Source organism: Narcine bancroftii, chromosome 9 (assembly GCF_036971445.1).
Source record: "Narcine bancroftii isolate sNarBan1 chromosome 9, sNarBan1.hap1, whole genome shotgun sequence".
NCBI classification, from domain to species: Eukaryota; Metazoa; Chordata; class Chondrichthyes; order Torpediniformes; family Narcinidae; genus Narcine; species Narcine bancroftii.
The window spans coordinates 20,796,237-20,812,826 of record NC_091477.1 but is presented as its reverse complement, the minus strand read 5'-3'; the positions used below and the strand labels follow the sequence as shown (position 1 = coordinate 20,812,826).

The following is a 16,590-nucleotide window of genomic DNA, read 5'->3' as shown; positions in this document are numbered from 1 at the left end:
AGAGGACCTACCACATTGCCAATTAAAAATATTACAATCACAAGGAAAGATGCTACAGGAAGTAGAAATATCACATTTGTCTGAGAAAAACAAAACAAGAGATGAAACTAATCTTGACATTAATGTTTCTGAGTCTTTCAAATTTGCTATTTGGAGGTTTACCGGTCAGATAGATGATTTGATGCCTTTTAAGTCTCTGAGGAAGAGGGTAAAGTGAGGTAGAGAAGATGGAGTGAGTGAGGATCCATGCAGAAAGGAACAGCAAAAATGAGGGGCAACACAGTTAGCATAGAGGTTAGAACAGCGCCAGCGACTCCAAATCTGGTGCTGTCTGGAAGGAGTTTTTACATTTTCCCATGTCCGTGATGGTATTCTCTAAGTGCTCCAGTTTCCTCCCACTGTTCAAAAGTGTATTGGGGTTGTAGATCTATAGGGTGTAATTGGGCAGCACCAGCTTATGAGCGAAAAGGGCCGGTTACTGTGCATGTCAAAATGTAAATTTAAAATTTAAAACACTTCTTTAGCCAAATCCTCGACTATATGTGCACTGCTGAACACATCTTTGGCAGCTGAAGGTCTGAACCCTCCTCCAATCTACCACAATAACTTCATCACCACCAGTACTACTTAAAAAGATCATGGCTTACATTTAAATACATTTAAATGTATTTATTTAAATTTAAATTCAATTTAAAAAAAACTTAGACATATATCACTTCAATCACGACGTCTGCAGACTTTTGACAGCACGAGGATCCTATGCACCAATTACAATCTGGTCTAAGGAGAAGCCCAATGAGCTGGCTTATCACTCACGTTGTTAAAACGCTACACTTCTTTCTTACTCTTTACAGGCAGATGTCAGTTATGCTGCAAAGCTACGTTCCTCTCTAAACACCAATTTCATCCCATCATCTTCTCATGAGGCTCATCTTATTTTCCACAGGTTCGAAGGCCCTGTGATTTATTGGTTTCTTCTCAAGCAAACATTTTCTCAGGACCTGGGTGCTGTAGGCTGCAACTCCATTTAAATTGCTTTTCACCCTTGCGTCATTGTCTCTTCTCCTCCTGCTGCCCTTTGGCAATGGATGAAGATACACTCCCACCTTTTGAGAATTATGGGCAAAGAAGAGGTCATCATTAGTGCAACTGTCAGTTTATGCTCAGTATGCATGTTCATACTTCTGCCCTGCAAGAACAATCTTGTATATCCTATACAGTTCCTTTGTATTGACAAAAAATTATATTCAATTCTTCTGTAAGCCTATAGTTAATCTGATCCTTCAATACAGAGTCTAGAAAAATTGCATAATTTACAGTGCCACAACATAACAATAAAAATGATATTTTTTGAGGTCAATGACATAATACTCAATTTATTAATTTCAGAAATTGCTTTGTATGTGGGGTTAAAGTTCCACAACATTTTGATAACTTTACATTGACCAGTGTAGATCTCAAATTCCATTTCCACTATAAGAACATTTTTCTGACACTGGCAAGTGGCTTTGTGTTGTTCAGCTACACATGCATTTGCTTGCTACCTCAGTAATATTACTATGGGGGGGAAAAGAAAGTATGTTCTAAGTACCTCACGTGCCTTGTCACTTCTTCCTAATTTTACAATATATCCAGCCTGAGTAAAACTATTTTCTGCAAGCTGAGTTTGACTCACAATTCTCTAGTATCTTTTGTCACACAGTCACTCATCCTATGGTCTGAACCATCACAGCCATTCATCCTCATCACCAATGTAATGTCTGTGTTCTATTCAGAGATCATGTGAAGTCTTGGACAAACTATCCTCAACTCAGAAACTCCAACAAACAGGACTGTTCATTCCAGTAGCTTATCCTGACCAATTATGGATGATTCTGCAAATAAGCTTCTTGTTTGGCTTGGCTTCGCGGACGAAGATTTATGGAGTGGGTAAAATGTCCACGTCAGCTGCAGGCTCGTTGGTGGCTAACAAGTCCGATGCGGGACAGGCAGACACGGTTGCAGCGGCTGCAGGGGAAAATTGGTTGGTTGGGGTTGGGTGTTGGGTTTTTCTTCCTTTGCCTTTCGTCAGTGAGGTGGGCTCTGCGGTCTTCTTCAAAGGAGGTTGCTGCCCGCCAAACTGTGAGGCGCGAAGATGCACGGTTTGAGGCAATATCAGCCCACTGGCGGTGGTCAATGTGGCAGGCACCAAGAGATTTCTTTAGGCAGTCCTTGTACCTATTCTTTGGTGTACCTCTGTCACGGTGGCCAGTGGAGAGCTCGCCATATAACATGATCTTGGGAAGGCGATGGTCCTCCATTCTGGAGACGTGACCCACCCAGCGCAGCTGGATCTTCAGCAGCGTGGACTCGATGCTGTCGACCTCTGCTATCTCGAGTACTTCGACGTTAGGGATGAAAGCGCTCCAATGAATGTTGAGGGTGGAGCGGAGACAACGCTGGTGGAAGCGTTCTAGGAGCCGTAGGTGATGCCAGTAGAGGACCCATGATTAGGAGCCGAACAGGAGTGTGGATATGACAACGGCTCTGTAGACGCTTATCTTTGTGAGGTTTTCAGTTGGTTGTTTTTCCAGACTCTTTTGTGTAGTCTTCCAAAGGCGCCATTTGCCTTGGCGAGTCTGTTGTCTATCTCGTTGTCGATCCTTGCATCTGATGAAATGGTGCAGCCGAGATAGGTAAACTGGTTGACCGTTTTGAGTTTTGTGTGCCCGATGGAGATGTGGGAGTGCTGGCTGATGGAGGACCTCAGTTTTCTTCAGGCTGACTTCCAGGCCAAACATTTTGGCAGTTTCTGCAAAGCAGGACGTCAAGCGCTGAAGAGCTGGCTCTGAATGGGCAAGTAAAGCGGCATCGTCTGCAAAGAGTAGTTCACGGACAAGTTTCTCTTGTGTCTTGGTGTGAGCTTGCAGGTGCCTCAGATTGAAGAGACTGCCATCCGTGCGGTACCGGATGTAAACAGCGTCTTCATTGTTGAGGTCTTTCATGGCTTGGTTCAGCATCATGCTGAAGAAGATTGAAAAGAGGGTTGGTGCGAGAACACAGCCTTGCTTCACGCCATTGTTAATGGAGAAGGGTTCAGAGAGCTCATTGCTGTATCTGACCTGACCTTGTTGGTTTTCGTGCAGTTGGATAATCATGTTGAAGAACTTTGGGGGGCATGCGATGCGCTCTAGTATTTGCCAAAGCCCTTTCCTGCTCATGGTGTGAAAGGCTCTGGTGAGGCCAACAAAGGTGATGTAGAGTCCTTTGTTTTGTTCTCTGCACTTTTCTTGGAGCTGTCTGAGGGCAAAGACCATGTCAGTAGTTCCTCTGTTTGCACAAAGGCGGCACTGTGATTCTGGGAGAATATTTTCGGTGACACTAGGTATTATTCTATTTAGGAGAATCCTAGCGAAGATTTTGCCTGCAATGGAGAGCAGCGTGATTCCCCTGTAGTTTGAGCAGTCTGATATCTCGCCTTTGTTTTTGTACAGGGTGATGATGGTGGCATTACGAAGGTCCTGAGGCAGTTTTCCTTGGCCCCAACAAAGCTTGAAAAGCTCATGCAGTTTGACAAGCAGAGTTTTGCCGCCAGCCTTCCAGACCTCTGGGGGGATTGCATCCATACCTGCGGCTTTGCCACTTTTCAGTTGTTCCTTTGCCTTGTATGTCTCATCCTGGGTGAGGACCTCATCCAGTTCTAGCCTTAGGGTCTGTTGAGGGAGCTGGAGCAGGGCAGATTCTTGGACTGAGCGGTTGGCACTGAAAAGAGATTGGAAGTGTTCTGACCATCGGTTGAGGATGGAGATCTTCTCGCTGAGGAGGACTTTGCCGTCTGAGCTGCACAGCGCAGCGGGCTTTGGACTTGGGGTGAGGGGCCATACACAGCCTTTAGAGCCTCGTAGAAACCCCTGAAGTCGCCAATGTCCGCGCTGAGCTGGGTTCGCTGGGAGAGTCTAGTGCACCATTCATTTTGGATCTCCTGGATTTGCGCTGAAGATGGCTGCATGCGCGACGGAAGGCTTGTTTCTTCTCTGGACAGGACGGCTTTGTAAGGTGAGGCTGGTGGGCAGCTCACTTCTTTGGCAGCAGCTCCTGGATCCAGACAACAGCTCCTACAATTGAGACAACAGTCAATCATCTTTCTTAAAATGAGTTGCCTTAAAAGAACAATACTCCTGCTGAGATTATCCATCGCTGTAAAAAATATACATTTAATTTATTGAATTTAAATCTCCAGCTACCTTGGTAGCTTTTAAACACGTTTCCATATCATTTTTGAGAATACCTAATTTAACCAGTATACTTCTGTTGCCTATCAATCATATTCCATTTCAATAAATAACTTCAAAGCAGAAAATGTAATACCTGATTTAGAAAAGTTTGGTCCAACTATGATATGGAGTAGAACTTCAGCTTGTCTTGTTGCATTTTGGACTGTGAAATTTACATGAAAGCATTAGAGAAGTTGTCCATCTTAACATGGTGGTCTTAAACACTTCAATTTCTTCACAGTCAGTGTCAACAGATCCTGTTCCAGTGAAGTTACAATATGACAAGTCACATGACCAGGTGTGGGTTCTCAGTTGGGGAGATGTAAACAAAAGCAAACCTACTCTGCAGGTACGTAAATGTTTGTTTGTTTCCTTCCTTGCTTCCTTCCTTCCTTGTTAGTTAGTTAGTTAGTTAGTTAGTTAGTTAGCTTGCTTCCTTCCTTCCTTGTTAGTTAGTTAGTTAGTTAGTTAGTTAGTTAGTTAGCTAGCTTGCTTCCTTCCTTCCTTGTTAGTTAGTTAGTTAGTTAGTTAGTTAGTTAGCTAGCTTGCTTCCTTCCTTCCTTGTTAGTTAGTTAGTTAGTTAGTTAGTTAGTTAGTTAGTTAGTTAGTTAGCTTGCTTCCTTCCTTCCTTCCTTGTTAGTTAGTTAGTTAGTTAGTTAGTTAGCTTCCTTCCTTCCTTCCTTGTTAGTTAGTTAGTTAGTTAGTTAGTTAGTTAGTTAGTTAGTTAGTTAGTTAGTTAGCTAGCTTCCTTCCTTCCTAGTTAGTTAGTTAGTTAGTTAGCTAGCTTCCTTCCTTCCTTCCTAGTTAGTTAGTTAGTTAGTTAGCTAGCTTCCTTCCTTCCTTCCTAGTTAGTTAGTTAGTTAGCTAGCTAGCTTCCTTCCTTCCTTCCTAGTTAGTTAGTTAGTTAGCTAGCTAGCTTCCTTCCTTCCTTCCTAGTTAGTTAGTTAGTTAGCTAGCTAGCTTCCTTCCTTCCTTCCTAGTTAGTTAGTTAGTTAGCTAGCTAGCTTCCTTCCTTCCTTCCTAGTTAGTTAGTTAGTTAGCTAGCTAGCTTCCTTCCTTCCTTCCTAGTTAGTTAGTTAGTTAGCTAGCTAGCTTCCTTCCTTCCTTCCTTGTTAGTTAGTTAGTTAGCTAGCTAGCTTCCTTCCTTCCTTCCTTGTTAGTTAGTTAGTTAGCTAGCTTCCTTCCTTCCTTCCTTCCTTGTTAGTTAGTTAGTTAGCTAGCTTCCTTCCTTCCTTCCTTCCTTGTTAGTTAGTTAGTTAGCTAGCTTCCTTCCTTCCTTCCTTCCTTGTTAGTTAGTTAGTTAGCTAGCTTCCTTCCTTCCTTCCTTCCTTGTTAGTTAGTTAGTTAGCTAGCTTCCTTCCTTCCTTCCTTCCTTGTTAGTTAGTTAGTTAGCTAGCTTCCTTCCTTCCTTCCTTCCTTGTTAGTTAGTTAGTTAGCTAGCTTCCTTCCTTCCTTCCTTCCTTGTTAGTTAGTTAGCTAGCTAGCTTCCTTCCTTCCCTGTTTGTTAGTTAGTTAGTTAGCTAGCTAGCTTCCTTCCTTCCTTGTTTGTTAGTTAGTTAGTTAGTTAGTTAGCTAGCTAGCTTCCTTCCTTCCTTGTTAGTTAGTTAGTTAGTTAGTTAGTTAGTTAGTTAGCTAGCTAGCTTCCTTCCTTGTTTGTTAGTTAGTTAGTTAGTTAGTTAGTTAGTTAGCTCGCTAGCTTCCTTCCTTGTTAGTTAGTTAGTTAGCTAGCTAGCTTCCTTCCTTGTTAGTTAGTTAGTTAGTTAGTTAGTTAGTTAGTTAGTTAGTTAGTTAGTTAGTTAGCTAGTTAGCTAGTTAGCTAGTTAGCTAGCTTCCTTCCTTCTTAGTTAGTTAGTTAGTTAGTTAGCTAGCTAGCTTCCTTCCTTCTTAGTTAGTTAGTTAGTTAGTTAGCTAGCTAGCTTCCTTCCTTCTTAGTTAGTTAGTTAGTTAGCTAGCTAGCTTCCTTCCTTCTTAGTTAGTTAGTTAGTTAGCTAGCTAGCTTCCTTCCTTCTTAGTTAGTTAGTTAGTTAGCTAGCTAGCTTCCTTCCTTCTTAGTTAGTTAGTTAGTTAGTTAGCTAGCTTCCTTCCTTCCTTCCTTCCTTGTTAGTTAGTTAGTTAGCTAGCTTCCTTCCTTCCTTCCTTCCTTCCTTGTTAGTTAGTTAGTTAGCTAGCTTCCTTCCTTCCTTCCTTCCTTGTTAGTTAGTTAGTTAGCTAGCTTCCTTCCTTCCTTCCTTCCTTGTTAGTTAGTTAGTTAGCTAGCTTCCTTCCTTCCTTCCTTCCTTGTTAGTTAGTTAGTTAGCTAGCTTCCTTCCTTCCTTCCTTCCTTGTTAGTTAGTTAGTTAGCTAGCTTCCTTCCTTCCTTCCTTCCTTGTTAGTTAGTTAGTTAGCTAGCTTCCTTCCTTCCTTCCTTCCTTGTTAGTTAGTTAGTTAGCTAGCTTCCTTCCTTCCTTCCTTCCTTGTTAGTTAGTTAGTTAGTTAGCTAGCTAGCTAGCTTCCTTCCTTGTTTGTTAGTTAGTTAGTTAGTTAGTTAGCTAGCTAGCTTCCTTCCTTCCTTGTTTGTTAGTTAGTTAGTTAGTTAGTTAGCTAGCTAGCTTCCTTCCTTCCTTGTTTGTTAGTTAGTTAGTTAGTTAGTTAGCTAGCTAGCTTCCTTCCTTGTTTGTTAGTTAGTTAGTTAGTTAGCTAGCTAGCTTCCTTCCTTGTTAGTTAGTTAGTTAGTTAGCTAGCTAGCTTCCTTCCTTGTTAGTTAGTTAGTTAGTTAGTTAGTTAGTTAGTTAGTTAGTTAGTTAGTTAGTTAGTTAGCTAGCTAGCTAGCTTCCTTCCTTCTTAGTTAGTTAGTTAGTTAGTTAGTTAGTTAGTTAGTTAGTTAGTTAGTTAGTTAGCTAGCTAGCTTCCTTCCTTCTTAGTTAGTTAGTTAGTTAGTTAGTTAGTTAGTTAGCTAGCTAGCTTCCTTCCTTCTTAGTTAGTTAGTTAGTTAGTTAGTTAGTTAGTTAGCTAGCTAGCTTCCTTCCTTCTTAGTTAGTTAGTTAGTTAGTTAGTTAGTTAGTTAGCTAGCTAGCTTCCTTCCTTCTTAGTTAGTTAGTTAGTTAGTTAGTTAGCTAGCTAGCTTCCTTCCTTCTTAGTTAGTTAGTTAGTTAGTTAGTTAGCTAGCTAGCTTCCTTCCTTCTTAGTTAGTTAGTTAGTTAGTTAGTTAGTTAGCTAGCTAGCTTCCTTCCTTCTTAGTTAGTTAGTTAGTTAGTTAGTTAGTTAGCTAGCTAGCTTCCTTCCTTCTTAGTTAGTTAGTTAGTTAGTTAGCTAGCTAGCTAGCTTCCTTCCTTCTTAGTTAGTTAGTTAGTTAGTTAGCTAGCTAGCTAGCTTCCTTCCTTCTTAGTTAGTTAGTTAGTTAGTTAGTTAGCTAGCTAGCTAGCTTCCTTCCTTCTTAGTTAGTTAGTTAGTTAGTTAGTTAGCTAGCTAGCTAGCTTCCTTCCTTCTTAGTTAGTTAGTTAGTTAGTTAGTTAGCTAGCTAGCTAGCTTCCTTCCTTCTTAGTTAGTTAGTTAGTTAGTTAGTTAGCTAGCTAGCTAGCTTCCTTCCTTCTTAGTTAGTTAGTTAGTTAGTTAGTTAGCTAGCTAGCTAGCTTCCTTCCTTCTTAGTTAGTTAGTTAGTTAGTTAGTTAGCTAGCTAGCTAGCTTCCTTCCTTCTTAGTTAGTTAGTTAGTTAGTTAGTTAGCTAGCTAGCTAGCTTCCTTCCTTCTTAGTTAGTTAGTTAGTTAGTTAGCTAGCTAGCTAGCTTGCTTCCTTCCTTCCTTGTTAGTTAGTTAGTTAGTTAGTTAGTTAGTTAGTTAGTTAGTTAGCTTGCTTCCTTCCTTCCTTGTTAGTTAGTTAGTTAGTTAGTTAGTTAGTTAGTTAGTTAGTTAGTTAGTTAGTTAGTTAGTTAGCTAGCTAGCTTCCTTCCTTCCTTGTTAGTTAGTTAGTTAGTTAGTTAGTTAGTTAGTTTGTTAGTTAGCTAGCTAGCTAGCTAGCTTCCTTCCTTCCTTCCTTGTTAGTTAGCTAGCTAGCTAGCTAGCTTCCTTCCTTCCTTCCTTGTTAGTTAGCTAGCTAGCTAGCTAGCTTCCTTCCTTCCTTCCTTGTTAGTTAGCTAGCTAGCTAGCTAGCTTCCTTCCTTCCTTCCTTCCTTGTTAGTTAGCTAGCTAGCTAGCTAGCTTCCTTCCTTCCTTCCTTGTTAGTTAGCTAGCTAGCTAGCTAGCTTCCTTCCTTCCTTCCTTGTTAGTTAGCTAGCTAGCTAGCTAGCTTCCTTCCTTCCTTCCTTGTTAGTTAGCTAGCTAGCTAGCTAGCTTCCTTCCTTCCTTCCTTGTTAGTTAGCTAGCTAGCTAGCTAGCTTCCTTCCTTCCTTCCTTGTTAGTTAGCTAGCTAGCTAGCTAGCTTCCTTCCTTCCTTCCTTGTTAGTTAGCTAGCTAGCTAGCTAGCTTCCTTCCTTCCTTCCTTGTTAGTTAGCTAGCTAGCTAGCTAGCTAGCTTCCTTCCTTCCTTCCTTGTTAGTTAGCTAGCTAGCTAGCTAGCTTCCTTCCTTCCTTCCTTGTTAGTTAGCTAGCTAGCTAGCTAGCTTCCTTCCTTCCTTCCTTGTTAGTTAGCTAGCTAGCTAGCTAGCTTCCTTCCTTCCTTCCTTGTTAGTTAGCTAGCTAGCTAGCTAGCTTCCTTCCTTCCTTCCTTGTTAGTTAGCTAGCTAGCTAGCTAGCTTCCTTCCTTCCTTCCTTGTTAGTTAGCTAGCTAGCTAGCTAGCTTCCTTCCTTCCTTCCTTGTTAGTTAGCTAGCTAGCTAGCTAGCTTCCTTCCTTCCTTCCTTGTTAGTTAGCTAGCTAGCTAGCTAGCTTCCTTCCTTCCTTCCTTGTTAGTTAGCTAGCTAGCTAGCTAGCTTCCTTCCTTCCTTCCTTGTTAGTTAGCTAGCTAGCTAGCTAGCTTCCTTCCTTCCTTCCTTGTTAGTTAGCTAGCTAGCTAGCTAGCTTCCTTCCTTCCTTCCTTGTTAGTTAGCTAGCTAGCTAGCTAGCTTCCTTCCTTCCTTCCTTGTTAGTTAGCTAGCTAGCTAGCTAGCTTCCTTCCTTCCTTCCTTGTTAGTTAGCTAGCTAGCTAGCTAGCTTCCTTCCTTCCTTCCTTGTTAGTTAGCTAGCTAGCTAGCTAGCTTCCTTCCTTCCTTCCTTGTTAGTTAGCTAGCTAGCTAGCTAGCTTCCTTCCTTCCTTCCTTGTTAGTTAGCTAGCTAGCTAGCTAGCTTCCTTCCTTCCTTCCTTGTTAGTTAGCTAGCTAGCTAGCTAGCTTCCTTCCTTCCTTCCTTGTTAGTTAGCTAGCTAGCTAGCTAGCTTCCTTCCTTCCTTCCTTGTTAGTTAGCTAGCTAGCTAGCTAGCTTCCTTCCTTCCTTCCTTGTTAGTTAGCTAGCTAGCTAGCTAGCTTCCTTCCTTCCTTCCTTGTTAGTTAGCTAGCTAGCTAGCTAGCTTCCTTCCTTCCTTCCTTGTTAGTTAGCTAGCTAGCTAGCTAGCTTCCTTCCTTCCTTCCTTGTTAGTTAGCTAGCTAGCTAGCTAGCTTCCTTCCTTCCTTCCTTGTTAGTTAGCTAGCTAGCTAGCTAGCTTCCTTCCTTCCTTCCTTGTTAGTTAGCTAGCTAGCTAGCTAGCTAGCTAGCTAGCTTGCTTGCTTGCTTGCTTGCTTGCTTGCTTGCTTGCTTGCTTGCTTGCTTGCTTCCTTGTTAGTTAGTTAGTTAGTTAGTTAGTTAGTTAGTTAGTTAGCTTGCTTCCTTCCTTCCTTGTTAGTTAGTTAGTTAGTTAGTTAGTTAGTTAGTTAGTTAGTTAGTTAGTTAGTTAGTTAGCTAGCTAGCTTCCTTCCTTCCTTGTTAGTTAGTTAGTTAGTTAGTTAGCTAGCTAGCTTCCTTCCTTCCTTGTTAGTTAGTTAGTTAGTTAGTTAGTTAGTTAGTTTGTTAGTTAGCTAGCTAGCTAGCTAGCTTCCTTCCTTCCTTCCTTGTTAGTTAGCTAGCTAGCTAGCTAGCTTCCTTCCTTCCTTCCTTGTTAGTTAGCTAGCTAGCTAGCTAGCTTCCTTCCTTCCTTCCTTGTTAGTTAGCTAGCTAGCTAGCTAGCTTCCTTCCTTCCTTCCTTGTTAGTTAGCTAGCTAGCTAGCTAGCTTCCTTCCTTCCTTCCTTGTTAGTTAGCTAGCTAGCTAGCTAGCTTCCTTCCTTCCTTCCTTGTTAGTTAGCTAGCTAGCTAGCTAGCTTCCTTCCTTCCTTCCTTGTTAGTTAGCTAGCTAGCTAGCTAGCTTCCTTCCTTCCTTCCTTGTTAGTTAGCTAGCTAGCTAGCTAGCTTCCTTCCTTCCTTCCTTGTTAGTTAGCTAGCTAGCTAGCTAGCTTCCTTCCTTCCTTCCTTGTTAGTTAGCTAGCTAGCTAGCTAGCTTCCTTCCTTCCTTCCTTGTTAGTTAGCTAGCTAGCTAGCTAGCTTGCTTGCTTGCTTGCTTGCTTGCTTGCTTGCTTGCTTGCTTGCTTGCTTGCTTCCTTGTTAGTTAGTTAGTTAGTTAGTTAGTTAGTTAGTTAGCTTGCTTCCTTCCTTCCTTGTTAGTTAGTTAGTTAGTTAGTTAGTTAGTTAGTTAGTTAGTTAGTTAGTTAGTTAGCTAGCTAGCTTCCTTCCTTCCTTGTTAGTTAGTTAGTTAGTTAGTTAGCTAGCTAGCTTCCTTCCTTCCTTGTTAGTTAGTTAGTTAGTTAGTTAGCTAGCTAGCTTCCTTCCTTCCTTGTTAGTTAGTTAGTTAGTTAGTTAGTTAGTTAGTTTGTTAGCTAGCTAGCTAGCTAGCTAGCTAGCTTCCTTCCTTCCTTCCTTGTTAGTTAGTTAGTTAGTTAGTTAGTTAGTTAGTTTGTTAGCTAGCTAGCTAGCTAGCTAGCTAGCTTCCTTCCTTCCTTCCTTGTTAGCTAGCTAGCTAGCTAGCTAGCTTCCTTCCTTCCTTCCTTGTTAGCTAGCTAGCTAGCTAGCTAGCTTCCTTCCTTCCTTCCTTGTTAGCTAGCTAGCTAGCTAGCTAGCTTCCTTCCTTCCTTCCTTGTTAGCTAGCTAGCTAGCTAGCTAGCTTCCTTCCTTCCTTCCTTGTTAGCTAGCTAGCTAGCTAGCTAGCTTCCTTCCTTCCTTCCTTGTTAGCTAGCTAGCTAGCTAGCTAGCTTCCTTCCTTCCTTCCTTGTTAGCTAGCTAGCTAGCTAGCTAGCTTCCTTCCTTCCTTCCTTGTTAGCTAGCTAGCTAGCTAGCTAGCTTCCTTCCTTCCTTCCTTGTTAGCTAGCTAGCTAGCTAGCTAGCTTCCTTCCTTCCTTCCTTGTTAGCTAGCTAGCTAGCTAGCTAGCTTCCTTCCTTCCTTCCTTGTTAGCTAGCTAGCTAGCTAGCTTCCTTCCTTCCTTCCTTGTTAGCTAGCTAGCTAGCTAGCTAGCTTCCTTCCTTCCTTCCTTGTTAGCTAGCTAGCTAGCTAGCTAGCTTCCTTCCTTCCTTCCTTGTTAGCTAGCTAGCTAGCTAGCTAGCTAGCTTCCTTCCTTCCTTCCTTGTTAGCTAGCTAGCTAGCTAGCTAGCTAGCTTCCTTCCTTCCTTCCTTGTTAGCTAGCTAGCTAGCTAGCTAGCTAGCTTCCTTCCTTCCTTCCTTCCTTGTTAGCTAGCTAGCTAGCTAGCTAGCTAGCTTCCTTCCTTCCTTCCTTCCTTGTTAGCTAGCTAGCTAGCTAGCTAGCTAGCTTCCTTCCTTCCTTCCTTCCTTGTTAGCTAGCTAGCTAGCTAGCTAGCTAGCTTCCTTCCTTCCTTCCTTCCTTGTTAGCTAGCTAGCTAGCTAGCTAGCTAGCTTCCTTCCTTCCTTCCTTCCTTGTTAGCTAGCTAGCTAGCTAGCTAGCTAGCTTCCTTCCTTCCTTCCTTCCTTGTTAGCTAGCTAGCTAGCTAGCTAGCTAGCTTCCTTCCTTCCTTCCTTCCTTGTTAGCTAGCTAGCTAGCTAGCTAGCTAGCTTCCTTCCTTCCTTCCTTCCTTGTTAGCTAGCTAGCTAGCTAGCTAGCTAGCTTCCTTCCTTCCTTCCTTCCTTGTTAGCTAGCTAGCTAGCTAGCTAGCTAGCTTCCTTCCTTCCTTCCTTCCTTGTTAGCTAGCTAGCTAGCTAGCTAGCTAGCTTCCTTCCTTCCTTCCTTCCTTGTTAGCTAGCTAGCTAGCTAGCTAGCTAGCTTCCTTCCTTCCTTCCTTCCTTGTTAGCTAGCTAGCTAGCTAGCTAGCTAGCTTCCTTCCTTCCTTCCTTCCTTGTTAGCTAGCTAGCTAGCTAGCTAGCTAGCTTCCTTCCTTCCTTCCTTCCTTGTTAGCTAGCTAGCTAGCTAGCTAGCTAGCTTCCTTCCTTCCTTCCTTCCTTGTTAGCTAGCTAGCTAGCTAGCTAGCTAGCTTCCTTCCTTCCTTCCTTCCTTGTTAGCTAGCTAGCTAGCTAGCTAGCTAGCTTCCTTCCTTCCTTCCTTCCTTGTTAGCTAGCTAGCTAGCTAGCTAGCTAGCTTCCTTCCTTCCTTCCTTCCTTGTTAGCTAGCTAGCTAGCTAGCTAGCTAGCTTCCTTCCTTCCTTCCTTCCTTGTTAGCTAGCTAGCTAGCTAGCTAGCTAGCTTCCTTCCTTCCTTCCTTCCTTGTTAGCTAGCTAGCTAGCTAGCTAGCTAGCTTCCTTCCTTCCTTCCTTCCTTGTTAGCTAGCTAGCTAGCTAGCTAGCTAGCTTCCTTCCTTCCTTCCTTCCTTGTTAGCTAGCTAGCTAGCTAGCTAGCTAGCTTCCTTCCTTCCTTCCTTCCTTGTTAGCTAGCTAGCTAGCTAGCTAGCTAGCTTCCTTCCTTCCTTCCTTCCTTGTTAGCTAGCTAGCTAGCTAGCTAGCTAGCTTCCTTCCTTCCTTCCTTCCTTGTTAGCTAGCTAGCTAGCTAGCTAGCTAGCTTCCTTCCTTCCTTCCTTCCTTGTTAGCTAGCTAGCTAGCTAGCTAGCTAGCTTCCTTCCTTCCTTCCTTCCTTGTTAGCTAGCTAGCTAGCTAGCTAGCTAGCTTCCTTCCTTCCTTCCTTCCTTGTTAGCTAGCTAGCTAGCTAGCTAGCTAGCTTCCTTCCTTCCTTCCTTCCTTGTTAGCTAGCTAGCTAGCTAGCTAGCTAGCTTCCTTCCTTCCTTCCTTCCTTGTTAGCTAGCTAGCTAGCTAGCTAGCTAGCTTCCTTCCTTCCTTCCTTCCTTGTTAGCTAGCTAGCTAGCTAGCTAGCTAGCTTCCTTCCTTCCTTCCTTCCTTGTTAGCTAGCTAGCTAGCTAGCTAGCTAGCTTCCTTCCTTCCTTCCTTCCTTGTTAGCTAGCTAGCTAGCTAGCTAGCTAGCTTCCTTCCTTCCTTCCTTCCTTGTTAGCTAGCTAGCTAGCTAGCTAGCTTCCTTCCTTCCTTCCTTCCTTGTTAGCTAGCTAGCTAGCTAGCTAGCTAGCTTCCTTCCTTCCTTCCTTCCTTGTTAGCTAGCTAGCTAGCTAGCTAGCTAGCTTCCTTCCTTCCTTCCTTCCTTGTTAGCTAGCTAGCTAGCTAGCTAGCTTCCTTCCTTCCTTCCTTCCTTGTTAGCTAGCTAGCTAGCTAGCTAGCTTCCTTCCTTCCTTCCTTCCTTGTTAGCTAGCTAGCTAGCTAGCTAGCTTCCTTCCTTCCTTCCTTCCTTGTTAGCTAGCTAGCTAGCTAGCTAGCTTCCTTCCTTCCTTCCTTCCTTGTTAGCTAGCTAGCTAGCTAGCTAGCTTCCTTCCTTCCTTCCTTCCTTGTTAGCTAGCTAGCTAGCTAGCTAGCTTCCTTCCTTCCTTCCTTCCTTGTTAGCTAGCTAGCTAGCTAGCTAGCTTCCTTCCTTCCTTCCTTCCTTGTTAGCTAGCTAGCTAGCTAGCTAGCTTCCTTCCTTCCTTCCTTCCTTGTTAGCTAGCTAGCTAGCTAGCTAGCTTCCTTCCTTCCTTCCTTCCTTGTTAGCTAGCTAGCTAGCTAGCTAGCTTCCTTCCTTCCTTCCTTCCTTGTTAGCTAGCTAGCTAGCTAGCTAGCTTCCTTCCTTCCTTCCTTCCTTGTTAGCTAGCTAGCTAGCTAGCTAGCTTCCTTCCTTCCTTCCTTCCTTGTTAGCTAGCTAGCTAGCTAGCTAGCTTCCTTCCTTCCTTCCTTCCTTGTTAGCTAGCTAGCTAGCTAGCTAGCTTCCTTCCTTCCTTCCTTCCTTGTTAGCTAGCTAGCTAGCTAGCTAGCTTCCTTCCTTCCTTCCTTCCTTGTTAGCTAGCTAGCTAGCTAGCTAGCTTCCTTCCTTCCTTCCTTCCTTGTTAGCTAGCTAGCTAGCTAGCTAGCTTCCTTCCTTCCTTCCTTCCTTGTTAGCTAGCTAGCTAGCTAGCTAGCTTCCTTCCTTCCTTCCTTCCTTGTTAGCTAGCTAGCTAGCTAGCTAGCTTCCTTCCTTCCTTCCTTCCTTGTTAGCTAGCTAGCTAGCTAGCTAGCTTCCTTCCTTCCTTCCTTCCTTGTTAGCTAGCTAGCTAGCTAGCTAGCTTCCTTCCTTCCTTCCTTCCTTGTTAGCTAGCTAGCTAGCTAGCTAGCTTCCTTCCTTCCTTCCTTCCTTGTTAGCTAGCTAGCTAGCTAGCTAGCTTCCTTCCTTCCTTCCTTCCTTGTTAGCTAGCTAGCTAGCTAGCTAGCTTCCTTCCTTCCTTCCTTCCTTGTTAGCTAGCTAGCTAGCTAGCTAGCTTCCTTCCTTCCTTCCTTCCTTGTTAGCTAGCTAGCTAGCTAGCTAGCTTCCTTCCTTCCTTCCTTCCTTGTTAGCTAGCTAGCTAGCTAGCTAGCTTCCTTCCTTCCTTCCTTCCTTGTTAGCTAGCTAGCTAGCTAGCTAGCTTCCTTCCTTCCTTCCTTCCTTGTTAGCTAGCTAGCTAGCTAGCTTCCTTCCTTCCTTCCTTCCTTGTTAGCTAGCTAGCTAGCTAGCTAGCTTCCTTCCTTCCTTCCTTCCTTGTTAGCTAGCTAGCTAGCTAGCTTCCTTCCTTCCTTCCTTCCTTGTTAGCTAGCTAGCTAGCTAGCTAGCTTCCTTCCTTCCTTCCTTCCTTGTTAGCTAGCTAGCTAGCTAGCTAGCTTCCTTCCTTCCTTGTTAGCTAGCTAGCTAGCTAGCTAGCTTCCTTCCTTCCTTCCTTCCTTGTTAGCTAGCTAGCTAGCTAGCTAGCTTCCTTCCTTCCTTCCTTCCTTGTTAGCTAGCTAGCTAGCTAGCTAGCTTCCTTCCTTGTTAGTTAGTTAGTTAGTTAGTTAGTTAGTTAGTTAGTTAGTTAGTTAGTTAGGTAGTTAGCTAGCTAGCTAGCTTCCTTCCTAGTTAGTTAGTTAGTTAGTTAGTTAGTTAGTTAGTTAGTTAGTTAGTTAGTTAGTTAGTTAGTTAGTTAGTTAGTTAGTTAGTTAGTTAGTTAGTTAGTTAGTTAGTTAGTTAGTTAGTTAGTTAGTTAGTTAGTTAGTTAGTTAGTTAGTTAGTTAGTTAGTTAGGTTGCTTGCTTGCTTGCTTGCTTGCTTGCTTGCTTGCTTGCTTGCTTGCTTGCTTGCTTGCTTGCTTGCTTGCTTGCTTGCTTGCTTGCTTGCTTGCTTGCTTGCTTGCTTGCTTGCTTGCTTGCTTGCTTGCTTGCTTGCTTGCTTGCTTGCTTGCTTGCTTGCTTGCTTGCTTGCTTGCTTGCTTGCTTGCTTGCTTGCTTGCTTGCTTGCTTGCTTGCTTGCTTGCTTGCTTGCTTGCTTGCTTGCTTGCTTGCTTGCTTGCTTGCTTGCTTGCTTGCTTGCTTGCTTGCTTGCTTGCTTGCTTGCTTGCTTGCTTGCTTGCTTGCTTGCTTGCTTGCTTGCTTGCTTGCTTGCTTGCTTGCTTGCTTGCTTGCTTGCTTGCTTGCTTGCTTGCTTGCTTGCTTGCTTGCTTGCTTGCTTGCTTGCTTGCTTGCTTGCTTGCTTGCTTGCTTGCTTGCTTGCTTGCTTGCTTGCTTGCTTGCTTGCTTGCTTGCTTGCTTGCTTGCTTGCTTGCTTGCTTGCTTGCTTGCTTGCTTGCTTGCTTGCTTGCTTGCTTGCTTGCTTGCTTGCTTGCTTGCTTGCTTGCTTGCTTGCTTGCTTGCTTGCTTGCTTGCTTGCTTGCTTGCTTGCTTGCTTGCTTGCTTGCTTGCTTGCTTGCTTGCTTGCTTGCTTGCTTGCTTGCTTGCTTGCTTGCTTGCTTGCTTGCTTGCTTGCTTGCTTGCTTGCTTGCTTGCTTGCTTGCTTGCTTGCTTGCTTGCTTGCTTGCTTGCTTGCTTGCTTGCTTGCTTGCTTGCTTGCTTGCTTGCTTGCTTGCTTGCTTGCTTGCTTGCTTGCTTGCTTGCTTGCTTGCTTGCTTGCTTGCTTGCTTGCTTGCTTGCTTGCTTGCTTGCTTGCTTGCTTGCTTGC

The 16,590-nt window shown here is 43.5% G+C and overlaps 1 protein-coding gene across 44 annotated transcripts in view; it reads left to right on the top strand.

The window, feature by feature from the left end:
• Positions 1–16,590, top strand: part of LOC138743264 (follistatin-related protein 5-like) — a 795,256-nt gene that overhangs the window by 766,914 nt on the left and 11,752 nt on the right. For all 44 annotated transcript variants that reach the window (XM_069898295.1, XM_069898291.1, XM_069898292.1 and 41 more), the window contains one exon: positions 4,495–4,602. In XM_069898295.1, coding sequence (XP_069754396.1) covers positions 4,495–4,602 — 108 coding nt within the window. The remainder of the gene's footprint in view (positions 1–4,494; positions 4,603–16,590) is intronic.